Source organism: Acanthochromis polyacanthus, chromosome 5, assembly GCF_021347895.1.
Source record: "Acanthochromis polyacanthus isolate Apoly-LR-REF ecotype Palm Island chromosome 5, KAUST_Apoly_ChrSc, whole genome shotgun sequence".
Lineage (NCBI taxonomy): Eukaryota > Metazoa > Chordata > Actinopteri > Pomacentridae > Acanthochromis > Acanthochromis polyacanthus.
The window spans coordinates 7,446,855-7,459,929 of NC_067117.1; the positions used below are offsets into that span (position 1 = coordinate 7,446,855).

General features: G+C 39.4%; 1 protein-coding gene across 2 annotated transcripts in view; it reads left to right on the plus strand.

Annotated features, from left to right (window-relative positions):
• The window catches only part of LOC110956251 (potassium voltage-gated channel subfamily D member 3-like), a 90,320-nt gene that overhangs the window by 57,142 nt on the left and 20,103 nt on the right, over window positions 1-13,075 (plus strand). For both annotated transcript variants that reach the window (XM_051948351.1, XM_051948350.1), the window contains exon 3: window positions 12,169-12,331. In XM_051948351.1, the coding sequence (XP_051804311.1) occupies window positions 12,169-12,331 (163 nt within the window). The remainder of the gene's footprint in view (window positions 1-12,168; window positions 12,332-13,075) is intronic.

Genomic DNA, 13,075 nt, shown 5'->3' on the forward strand with positions numbered 1-13,075 from the left:
AGGCTCAAAAAGTCTGAGCTCAAACTGTGCAGTCCTCATCCAGCCTTGATATTTTATGCCATAAATATGTGCATGTTGTGTGCTTGTGGGCATTGCACACTTTTTGCATTTCCGTGTGTCACTCTCGGGTTCATCACACAACTGCAGTTTAGTAAAGCAATCAGTAAAGGATCATTAGTTTCAGTCAGCATTTCTCTTGGTAGTGTTAACAATAGCCGGGGTTAATTATTAATGACAACTTTCCTAATTGACAACAATTCATGGAGGTTGTTCCTCACGTTCTTTCATACATATCCAAAGTTTTGTTTCTTCTTTGAGGTTTTTTTTTCCTTTGGCAGTTGGCAACAACTGCACTGTTAAAGTAATTCAAGAGACGTATTCCTGCTGCCTAATTAAATGCATGGTTCAAAGATAAAAGTTCAGATTTAATGATTTAAATTAAACAATTTAGACTATTTAAGTTACAAACATTATTTGGATGGGTTGGTTGACATAATAGTATCGTATCAGCTTAATAGTGTGTGTAATTTGAAGTAAAATTTTTCCATTAGTTGTTTTAAAACTAATTTCCAGTTAAGATAAATTAATGAAAATGACTTACCTTGAGTTCAATCTTTAAACCCCCCGTCTCCTACCTACTAAACACTGGAGCAATATATTTATTTATTGTATTTTTTCAACCTTTAAATCTCCAAACTAAATCCAGGACACGCTACTTTTCAAAGCAACAAAAATCCTACTTGAACAACTTAATGTTTTTGAGTATCAGCTCCCTGTCATGATGTAATTTTGAATACTTTTGATTCAAACGGAAAGCGTAATTTAATTGGAAGTTGTCCAAAGAAAAATAAATTAATCTGAACGGTTGTGTTAATTTTATGTTATTTTATTTTTTGCTAAGCTCATGCTTAATTTTTTAGGTTATGCTTTTGATTTTTTCGCTTTTTGTTTTCATTTATTACTGCGATTTGTAGTTTCGTGTGCCACCACCTTCTGATGACACTAAAAAAAGACTAGTTTATTCGCTTCAAAGCAGTTAATTAAAACAAACCTGATATAAATTTTCTATTTCTTTGTGACTGCAACATTTAAAAAAAATTTGATTAAATTTGCTTGACAGTAATATGGATGCACGGCAAATAATTTGAAGTTAATCACTGAAATACAGACGTGTGGAATGCTTACTGGAAGAGAAAACAAAGGTGACTGATAAAAAGATAAACTGCCTGTTGTGAACGTCCGTCTCTCCGTTTGCAGAAAATCTTCTTGATTCAACTTTGACCTGCTGTACTTACAATAGTTCCACACTCACATACAGTAGTTCTCCTGTGAGAGGACACAATATTCCTGACCTCAGTGGACTCGCTTCTGTTTTATAACCTCCAGACTGGGTGGTTTAGATAATCTGCTGAACCCTTTGTCTTTTTGCAAACATTCTGATCATCGAGCTGCTTATTTTCTTTCCCCATCAGACTTCATTGTTGCCATGCTGATGTGTCGAACTCTCAGCAAGTACTCGACTGTCAACATCGCTGATACTGTTCAAAAATTTTAAAAAAATACGGCCCAAATTGTAATTGGCTGAAATTCCAGTTATAGTAACCTCTTGTACTCTGAACTCGTCTATACAGGGACCAGACATGTTAATAAAAAGGGTACAGCTACTACCATTTTTGGACACATTTCCTGAAGAGGCCACCTGGTTCTAATACGACTAAAATTGTTGTGCTTCATTGCTGTTGCATTCCACTGAACTGATCTGCAGTAGGAAATGTTTAGACCACATTTCATAACATCATTATCACGGCCTCATTGTCAAACAGCTGTTATTTTGTCAGTCTCTAACTTATAAATTTGATTTATTAGTAAATGGACTATTAAAATCCCAATTTCTGCTCGGCTTTTTCAGATGCCACACTGGCCTGGTGATGAAACAACGAGAACTGTTATATTTTAAAATTCTCCCATAGATCCTAGAGTTGTTCATTGTTGTTACTGGCCGACTTTGGGGATCTTTTTTTTTTTCCATCATGTCTGATCAACTGAGATCTGAATTCCTCCTGCAATATGTAGCAGTGATTCAGTTTTTTTTAAATCTCCAAAATGCCGTTTGATTGTTTAGTTGACTCATTTTTGATATATGATTATCCTTAATCTCAGTAATAGCAGCTGCAGGGAAGGTTCGGTTTGCATTAGCAGACAGTTAAAAGAGCTGTGAGGTGACATTACAGACTGTAATGCTGGATTGCATAGATAATTTCCTGGGAGTCGCTCGTCCATGTAAAGGCAATTTGGACCCAGTGCAGATATGGCAAACTCCTACGCTGCTAATGACAACTACTATAGAGCCAATTTAGTTTAACTACATTAAATGGCAATTTCTTTAAAAATGCTTCCAGTTTCAGAATTGTGTCGTGAGTTCATGAAAATGAGGATCATTACTAAGATCTTTGGGAAATTTTAAGGACGCCAAATCCCCTCGCCTTCTGCATTATGAGAAAGACACAGAATAGGTGAAAAACAATCTGTATTTGGTTAAAAAAAACAAAGCAACTCCATTGTAGAATTTGTATTGAGTCCACTGCAAATGGTTAACCTTCGTTTTTTTGTTTCCTGTATTTCATTGCGTCTTTGTTTGGGTGATTGTTGGAGTGGCTGACAAAGTGGACTGACATTCTCCAAACTCTGCACTTGTATCTACTGACAGATTACCCAACGCCGATTCTGGCAGCGTCCTATTAGAGCCATTCAGATTCAAGGCAGATTATGTAAACATCATGCCAGTAGATCTTCTATTAACCTGCACTGTCACACAGCAAATGTGTGCCTGTGACAAAAAGCAATCAGGATTCGGCAGCTTAGCAAATTTGCAGGCGATTTGTTTAAATTTGCTATAGTTAATCCTTTAAAGACATGAGAGGATGATCCATCCTTATTTAGCAAATGGCTATTTTCAAAACTTTACATGTGGATGTTTCATGCTGAAAACAAGGCAAATCCTTCGCACAACTTTTGTTTGTATTACCTCGGCTTTGATGTTCTCATGAAAAATTAAACCAGTTCGGCTTTGTGGGATAAATTTAACCTCATTATAGCAAATATACAGTATATTATTCTTGTTTGCAAGACCTAAGCTGGCTGTCTTCTTACCTTTAAACCTCAGACATTGTTACCTTTCACAATATTAAAATCAAATTTTTCAAAGGAGTACAAAGTTGATGTTTTTTCCTTTCTTTACATTTAAAGTCTTGTCTTGCCAGAATCAACACAAGTTTGAGTTATAGTCCATAATAGGATTTAAACATTTAAAACCCCTCAGTGTTTTTTTCCTTGGATGTAGAGCCTTTAAATTTTTTTTCTGAAGCCTCAGCTGTGTCGCATCTAGCATCGATGCGTTATTCATTTATTTGTTCGCTATGATCTTCTTAAGGCCGGTTCCAGTCGTCCATTTAATCAGTTCTGGAAAACACTTCAGCTGCAGCACAAGAAACAATCGGCGTCAGCTTGCAGGTAGCATTAGCAGCCTGCAGTGACCCTCCATCTTGAGATACTGCACCTGCTGTGCTGCTTTCTCCGCTGATCTTCAGAGGTAGTCTGCTGATGTTATCCAGCTGTTTGTGTTTTTGTTTCTGGTTTTTCAGAGACCAAAACAGTTACAGATTTGTGTGTGTGTTTTCTTAAGCCATCTCATGAACCTCAAGGTTTTTGTTGCGGCATTTTTACAAGTCCTTACTTTTGGACACACCTTCAATGGGCCGTTTGATGGTTAAGACTGCATTTTTGTGTTTAGGTTAGAAATAGGTTAAGACTGTAGACTGTTTATAAAAGATAGCCAGTGCCTCCTAATGTCAGCAGGAGGCGACTCCTCTGTTGCAAATAGAGGTCAGATTGTATTGAAATCTATGAGAAAGCAGGCCTGCTTCTCCCTTGATTTCTTACCTCGGTAAGCATTTTCCTCATGAATTTATGGACTTAATCAGTAGTTTTAAATCTCTTTCAATACAGCATAATGTTCATTTTGTAGATTATAGCCCCATTTTGAGTAAAATGGACAATAAAGCAGTGTGTATCGTAATCGATCCCTTGTTCATCCCGCTTATTTCAAAAGGCCGAGATGGTGGCTGCCAAAGTTCAAACTCCAAGCTTTCAAATCGTAGTCCACAAAGCAATTAGTGACGTCATGGAGGCTACATCCATCTTTTACATGCAGAGTATGGGTTTAGCTGATGGATAGGCATTTAGTTATAGTGTATAAGGCGAGGAGGGTCCTCACTAAGACAGTGAGAGTACAAAGTGTGTGTGTGTGTGCGTGTGCGTGTGCGTGTGCGTGTGTGTGTGTGTGGCTTGATTGATGGCAGTAACAGTGGTCATTTTATAGGTTTTCAGAGTATTTTTCAACTTCTTTCATGTAGGTGATCAATCTTTATGAAATAAATAAAATGACAAATTACAGTGTAAGCTCACAAGCACACGTCAGCCCAAGAATAACACGGGTCCTGTGTGATTAAAAACTCGTTCTGTCCCGAGGTTGCTCTTGTGAAAACGGTTTTAAATGTTCGTCATCACGGCTGTAACAAAGTTGGACTCAACCGCTTTCAGTTCTGCCTCCCATAAGCAGAAATCATTCAGCCAGATTGATTGCTTTGGTTTCATGGTGGCTTTTTGATGCAGCACGTCCAATCCAATTCTGTTTTATTTGATGCCCATCACAGATCCATCAGGAGCACGCTGCTCCTTCCACGTGCTGTGGAGGCAACAGCGGAGCTTCTTTTAATTAAGAGCAAAACAAGCCGGAGATTGCAACGGATGAAACTCACGACTGAATAAATGATTTTTCCACCTGCTTAGGTCTCCGTTTTAAAATGTGGCAAAAAGGAAAAAGCAAAGTAATGACTGCCTGTTGAAGTCCATTTACCAGAGAAAATGACCTTACGGCTGTGTTATGTCCTTTCATGTGTTGTCTAACTACGCTCTGAACCTGTTGTTTGTCTGCCTGTTTGTCGTGGTGTATCAGTACGTTGATTTGAAACGGTTTGCACCTAACATGACGGCAAATCATACATTCATCAAGTAAATGCAATGTTGTACAATATTCATTCAAAATGATTTATGCTTGTGATTTCACTGACTCCATAATTATTCTGCTGTTTTGCTTAGAAGGTTTCTATCTCATGATAATTCACATTGCAGCCGTCGCTCCAAATCTACTTCTCCACTGCTGTGTGGAACTGATGCAAATGTGTACAGTTGACACAATACAACCGTTAGATTAGACGGATGCCTCAAAAATTATTGTAGAATGCTAGAATCACAAGGCAAGGCAGGGCAAGTTTATTTGTATAGCACACTTCATGCCCAAGACAATTCAAAGTGCTTTACATAAAACATTAAAAGCATTACAGTGGGGTGCAGATAAAACATTAAAAAGTACATAAGACATTGCAAAAATCATAATAAAATCATCTACAGTAACTAAATTGAGTTAAAATGACTAGAAGCAAACAGTCTAGATAAGTTAAAGGATACTGTGCAGATTTCATGCATAGGCGCGTGAGAAAATAAATGTTTTTAACCTGGATTTAACAGTGTCTACATTTGGCGTAAGTTTAATCTCCGCTGACAGTTTGTCCCACCTGTTTGCAGCATAACGGCTAAATGCTGCTTCTCTAGCTGGACTAGCTGTCCTGAGTAATTGGATTTACGACCCCTGCCAGGTTTATAGTCTCTGAACAAATCACAGATGTATTCTGGGCCTAAACCATTCTGGGATTTGTAAACGATCAGTAGGGTTTTAAAATCCATTCTGTGACTGGCTGGAGGCCGGTGTAGAGATGTTAGAAGTCGTGTGATGTGTTCAGATCTGTTAGTCCATGAGGTCAGAGGTGGCCTGTAATGACTTACTCATACTTCAGTTGTGCTTCTTGGAGCGGTTTTACTACAGAATATTTTATTGCTGTCACTTGAGTAGTTCTTTAGAAAAGGGTCATTCTTTTTACACAATGACTTTACTTTGGGATATACTCTTTAATTTATTACTTTTGCAATCATGCGCATTTCATTAAGTCGCTGGTGGCGTGCGGATTCCAGATCTGCCAGCGCTTTCCAGTCATGCCACCCTCTGACTGTGTTCACGGCAGAATAATGACTGAAGCTACAGCAGGAGGTTCAGATGAGAAAAAGCCTTCTTAGCCTTAGTTATTTTTTCCCTCAGTTTCTACTGTAAACTAAAAACAATATGCTCAGTAAAAAGCTTGTGTAATTACTGGAGCAGCAGTATGACTAAGAGGGCATTCAAACAGAAAACAGCCCTGCATTTGCAAGTATCCACGTCGATGGGAGACTGTTGCCTCAGATACCTGTGAGACAATGAAATACGATCCAGTCCAGTTTGAGGAGGAGAGCGGTTTGAAAGCTCATCGGTTTGAGGCAGGGTTTTATCACAGTGGCTGTTGTTTTATAATTCGCCATGACATCACAAGGCTAAACAGTAAAAATACTGCATTCACTTCACATTTATTTAACCACATCCTTGACTGGCCAGTGCAGCATCTAATCTGTACTGGCAACCGCCTCATGCATCAGGAGGGCGGCTTCATTCAGAATAAAGAAGTTTTTGCATGCAAGGACGAGGCCTTGTCCACACATATACAAATGTTTTATAAAACTTTACTTTTTCTATGCATTTTAGCTAGTAGTGGACCAGTCTGTTTTTTCTGCCTCATACCAGTTATTATAACCACGTAGACAATTAACCAATTTTTGGAAGCAATGGATATGTTCGGCAGCAAAACTGAAAAAACATTTCAACTTGAAACTTGTTGAAATGCTTATTGATTTATGTTTTATATGTTTAATTAAAATAGAAGTATTAAACTTTATTGTTCAGTGTTAATAATGTGTTATTTGTGATCAGACAGTGCTGTTGGGGGGGGCATTGCTCAAGAAAACAGTGACGTCTACGGATAGAGATATGCGGCTGCATTGGAACTAAAGTAGCACATTTTGAATTCACATATTTTATCATGAATGGGGAAAAAATATCACTGATACTATTCATTGGTTGAAATGCCTATTAGTCAGCCATGCCAGTAATCAATCACCCTCTAGTTTTGGCTCTCTGTCCTCATTCAAATGCAGTTTGAAGTCACTGAAAATGGATCTTTTGGAAAACTTCTTCCGGGGTGAGGATTTTTTTAAACTCTGTTTGCAGTGTTGGTGTGTATACAGGTGGAAACAGATACTTTTCAGTCTTCAGCCACTATGTGTCCTTCCCTAAATCATCATGCCTCTAACACATAACTTTTAGGCTGAACAACCAACCCCCTGCTTCCTGTTTAGACCGGCATGTCCAGTGCATGCACGGACAGAGATTATTTCTAAATCCTTCGTCTGGACGGACATAGTTCTAAAATGACAGCCTGTTAGTGTGGAGGTAGCCTAAAATTGTTTCAGATGTAGTCTAATAGAAGTAGTTTTGCACATGAGGACATGCTGCACAGCTTCAGGCAGTGGCAGATTAGTTTTGACCATCAGACCGATCCAATCAAATCATCAGCAGTCATTTAAACCTAATTCAAAGAATGTTTTGAACAGAGGCTGGATGAAGACCTGTTAATTATAAAGTACATTTGTGTTTTGCACAGCAGGTGATCGCCGCTATGAATGAAGGGATGGCTTTAAAATAAAAGGTCAAAGTCTTTTTGAATCCGAACAAAAGTAATCACAACCAAGTGTTTTATGCCCGAGTCCCCTTGAAATATGACATCCTGTTGTGAACCAACTCACTGCAAAGAGCAAAGTTTTGAATACTCCACGGTACTCCACAGTTGTAATGATGTTTGGCACATCGTAGTGGGTATGAGGTGTCAAACATTATTACAACAAAGCAGTCAGATGCACAGCCAGGAGAATGTCGTCTCTCATCAGCTGAGAGACGGCAAGCGGAGCCAACTGTGAAATCATTTGTCTGATTGTCTGGCAGCCAGGAGCAGGACTCAGCAACAATAACAACAAGCCCTGTGGTCAAATCTCCATCGCTTGTTAATAATCCTTCTGACTCCTCTCTGCTTGCAGTACACATCAGCCTGCCTGTCCTGACTGCTCAAACTACATGAGAAAAAGTTTTACCCAAAGAAAAAAAGAGATGTCTGAGATTCAGGTTGGTTTTGGAAGAGTTTCAAGAGTTTATTTCTCTTTTACCGGGAACATGAATAGAAGGACTGAGGGCCGTCATAACTGAATTAGTTGAACCCATACCCTCATCTGATGCTGCTCCACCTGTTAAACTTTCCATCCTCATTTGGCACATGCATTTTACAGTTATGGACCAACATAGACATTTAAAACAAGCAGAAGTAGCTGCCAGGTTTGGAAAGCAATGGCAACGCAGAAGTGCCTTAAAACTCTGTCTCTCTAAAGTCCAGCAAGTGTCACCTTCTCTGGTCGTAAAAAGAAGTCGGGACTATAAGAAGGTGACTCCACTTCTCACCTAATTAATTGCCTCAATAAACTTTTCCATATGACTCCATGGTCTCAATCACTAGTTTCAAGTCTCCTTTAATGCAGCATGACATTCATTTTGTATATTATGGTCCCATTTAGAGAACTTGCTGTGCTTCAGGGCACGGCTTCAAAGTTTTCAAACAAATGTGCCTTGATTTTGAACATTTGCAGAGATTAGTAGCCCTAGCTCTGTTTAGTTCTTTTAAAGAACTTGATTAGGCGACAGGAACTCAGTGTAGGTGACCCAAAAGTTTACAGGAACAGCCTAATAGTCAACCCTTTCAGTCTTTGCGTTTCCCGGTGTAGCCTAGATTAGCCCAGATGTTGAATTTTACATTGTTGGTGGCAATGCTGAAGAGGAGAAAACTGCTACAGGACATCAAGACAGCAGAAAAATGGTGCTTGTTGTCCTCTCTGACTTAACCAGTCAGCCTCAAGACACACAGTAGTTTTTCTGGTTTGCTCAGCAGTACCCACCGTGAAGTAAGTACTTTTTCTCCTCCAAAAACTGCTCTGAACGTGGTTTGGCAGAGGCAATTCCTGCAGCAAGAACATTCACAAAGGTTTGGACAGTCCAAAAACGACCCACAAATTCCTCCGTGGCTTACTTGTTGTAACCAAAGGCAGAACAGCACCTAAGGTGTGGAAGCAATGTAGAAACAAAACTGTGATGTTAACTGCAAGTCGAGGTGTGAACGGCTATTCTCATCTCATGAGAATCAAACAGCTTGACTTTAGTCCTCCTGTGTTTTAAATCAGAATTGCATACACCACCGTTAAATAGTTTAAGTTAAAACAGAAGCTACATGATGAGAATGTGAGCTTTCTTTACATAAGCTAACTTAAACAATCACTATGTCGCTGTTTCCACCGAGAAAAACCCATTTTTCATGAACATTTCTTTGCAGTAGTAAATAAAGAATATTGATGAAATAAGATCCATCCATGCATTTCCTGGGGGTAATATAATAAGATGCAGGACATACATAATCTTACATCCATCGAATACAGTTTTTCTATAAACAGAGAATAAGATAAATCAACAGACTCTCCTGTCGTGTGTTTCATGAAAACTCATGCCATAAAATTACACTTTTCATAACAATGCAACAGGATTGTGAAACTTTCCTCCCTCAGAAAACTTCAATGAATAATGCCCCTTTTTTGAGTTGAGGTTTTCAGCAAACATCATGAGAGCTTTACAATTACATCACATCACACTAACTTATACTTTTAAGGGTCAGTTTTATTCTGAACTTTACATTATTTCAGTTTGTCCATTTAATCTTTTGCTTATCATTTAATGGCACCATATGAATCTATGGTCTGCTAAACTCATTTTTCTCATTAAATGTGGTTTGTATTATCAGTACTCAACTTTAGTGTGTACGAAAAAAGTCAGAAAAATTCATTCGGAAATAGGATTTGGGCAACATCACATTCTTCCCTCTCGCACATATTTACTCAGGCAGAGCAGAAGGCTGGGTTTGTGATAATCCTTCTGCTCTTCATTCTGTGAGTGGTAAGCAGGAGGTAGGTAAGTCGAGCGATTATAGCGCTTTTCAGCGAGGAGAATGGGCCAGTGTGGGAGCTTTTGGGCCAAAAAAACAACAGTCAGAAAAGTGGAAAGCCAGAACACACCCACATTTGGGCAGAGTGGCCCCGAGGAGGCACAGTGGTCAACGGTGCATGGGTCTTACCTGTCAAGACTCTTATTGTGTCGAGAACGCAGTGGAGAGGAAACTCAGAGGAGCCGAAAAGGCCGAATGGTCAAAGAGGAAGAGGAGGGAAAAAAAAATCTTTTGACAAGTGCAAGTGTTTAAGTGAAACTTAGAGGATTAAAATCAACGTTCTGTGCTCGGTCAGCTTTTTAAAGTGGCTCTTGAGGAAACAATTTGGTCGCGGACTGAGACCGGTTCCAGATCCACAAAATAGTAATTTGCGTTGCCGTCTCCCTGTCACAAATTGTGAAATGTTGTGCAGCAGCCGACATAGTTTTACGTCGAATCACATCACGCGACTAAAAGCTGATGTGAGACAGCATCAGTGTCTTTTCTCGGCAGCTTACAAGCTCATTCCAAAAGTCCATTTTAAAATCAATTTGTTCCACTGCATGGCATCGCGGCACACAGCGTTCGCCAGCGAGTCAACCTTGGCTTCTTGCTGGACCTGGATCCCACTGGCAAGGCTTTGTTATGCCCCGTCTGAGCCACATAGATAGCAGTGGTCCTATCTCCCTTACTCTGTCCACCTGTTACAGCAGCCATTCACCTGTGTAATCAAATTATCGGAGGCCCAAAGGAAGCAGAGATCAACATGGATTAAAACGAGGAATGAAGAAAGGGAAAGAAGCAAAGATTATAACGCTGTATAACATATATATATTTGATAAACATATATATACATATATAATATACATATATATTTGGTAAACTTGCTCTAATCAAATTTCTCTATGAGCAATAGATGACAGTGAACCAACTATACTCAAACTTTGGATTTTCATTCAGTTCTGCAGAGACTTTTCTCTTTTGGTTCACTCTTTTCATTCACATCACAGGCAGCTATTCTCTGAGCATTCAGTCTATCTGATAGCGTCTAGCTGGTAAACAAGCAAAGCAGCTAAAGTACCAGATATTTCACCTTTCAAGAGTTAGTAGCAAATGAAGCAGAGTTATAAAGACAGCACATTTTGGTCAGTATTAGATGTTTAGAAATACAGCTCCAATAAATCCCAGCATTTGTTGTATCTGTTGGATGTGTAAATGCGCAGCATCACCATATCAGCTTTAAGAAGAACATAAGTGACTTTGTTCCGCTGCCCCAAACAGCCAAAAAACTGCCAGTTAATGCGAGTTTAAAGCCACAGTGTGACTGTGAAAGACTATTTTGCATCCTCTCTGACAAGTGTTTCACAACCGTGATTTTAAATTAGAATTTTGAAATAAGGTGTTCTTTCAGACAAAGCCAAAGCAGGATGATGAGAATTCCTCTGAAATCTGTGTGCTTCTGGATTAATTCAACCTTGGTGGATGTGAACGATGGCGTGGAGCAAGTAATTATATTTCCATTGAAATTGCTCAATGCAGTTTGTAATACTTTTTTTCTTAAATTTTGGCGAAATTAAAGTCATGCATTTATCTTTTATGCACCTTTTCTAAAATACAAAGTCATTTAAGAGAATGTGATGAGAGTATTAAATATTCCAGCACTTTGATGCTTTGGTGATTCTTTTACCTGTTTCCATGTACTGTTCCATCAGCTAGTATGGTGATACGCTAGGGTCCCCGTCTGGACTTGAAATGAGGTTCCTTTACTGTTTCTATACTTTATTTTATTGCCTTTCTGATGAGGCAGCATAAATCACTGCTTGTTGGTAGAAGCAGTCCAAACAACCCAAAGGTACAATCAAAAAATACATTTTTTTTTATTATTCTAGCTCAGCCAAAGGGCAAAGACTATTTTACAATTTTGCTGGCCTTTCCCCTCTGGTGTCTTCATGCACAAATGGCAAAGAGGGCAAAAACTGTTGAACAGTTGTCAATACATTGTAAAATGTGCTTAAAACCTGACTGCGCGGATGATGGATGGAGTCTATCTGAAGCCATATATCTGTACCAACACGTTGTCACACTGTCTGACTCCTCTTATCCGTCTCATCTGTAGTTATGGAGACATGGTGCCAAAGACGATCGCTGGAAAGATCTTCGGCTCCATCTGCTCTTTGAGTGGCGTGCTGGTGATTGCTCTGCCCGTCCCCGTCATCGTCTCCAACTTCAGCCGCATCTACCACCAGAACCAGAGAGCAGACAAACGCCGCGCTCAGAAGGTAAAAGGTGTTTTCTGTATCCTCCCCGTCTGCTCCAACAGAGACAGACGAGGGTTGTGTGTGGGTGAAATGAGCGTGTGCTGGAGACCAATCGCTCTTGATTTTCAAAAGGCCAAAGTGTCACAGGAATATGAGATATTATTAAGTTAATGAGAATGAATGGGAGGATATAATGTTGGGTAAAAACGCCGGGTGGGTGGATACTAATGGTTATGCCTAAAAAAAACACTTCTGAAGGTCTTTTTTTTTTATATTCAGATCATTAAAATAATGACACTGGGTTAAAAGATCTTGGTGACAGATGAGTTTCTTTTTCATGGAAAGTACAGAGGAGGCATTTTACAAACTAAAAAACAAAAAGCTGATAGTAAAAGGCATTGACCCCAATTAGAAATTATACGATTGCATCGCAAATCACTGTCCTTCAACCTACTTCATCCTACGGTTTTCAACACCATCACACATTCAGGAAATTTGTTGCCCTCAGCCCTTCACATGCACGTTAATTTAGCATCCTTTTACACACACACACACACACACACACACACACACACACACACACACACACACACACACACACACACACACACACACACACACACACACACACACACACACCTCCTCTTTGTCTTTCTCAGACACACAGACGGACACACGCTTCAGATGTTAGCCAGACACTCACTGCAGTCCCCCAGTTGGCTTGACCTTTCTGCGGGGCTCAGATAAGAGTGCTATTAAGTTAAA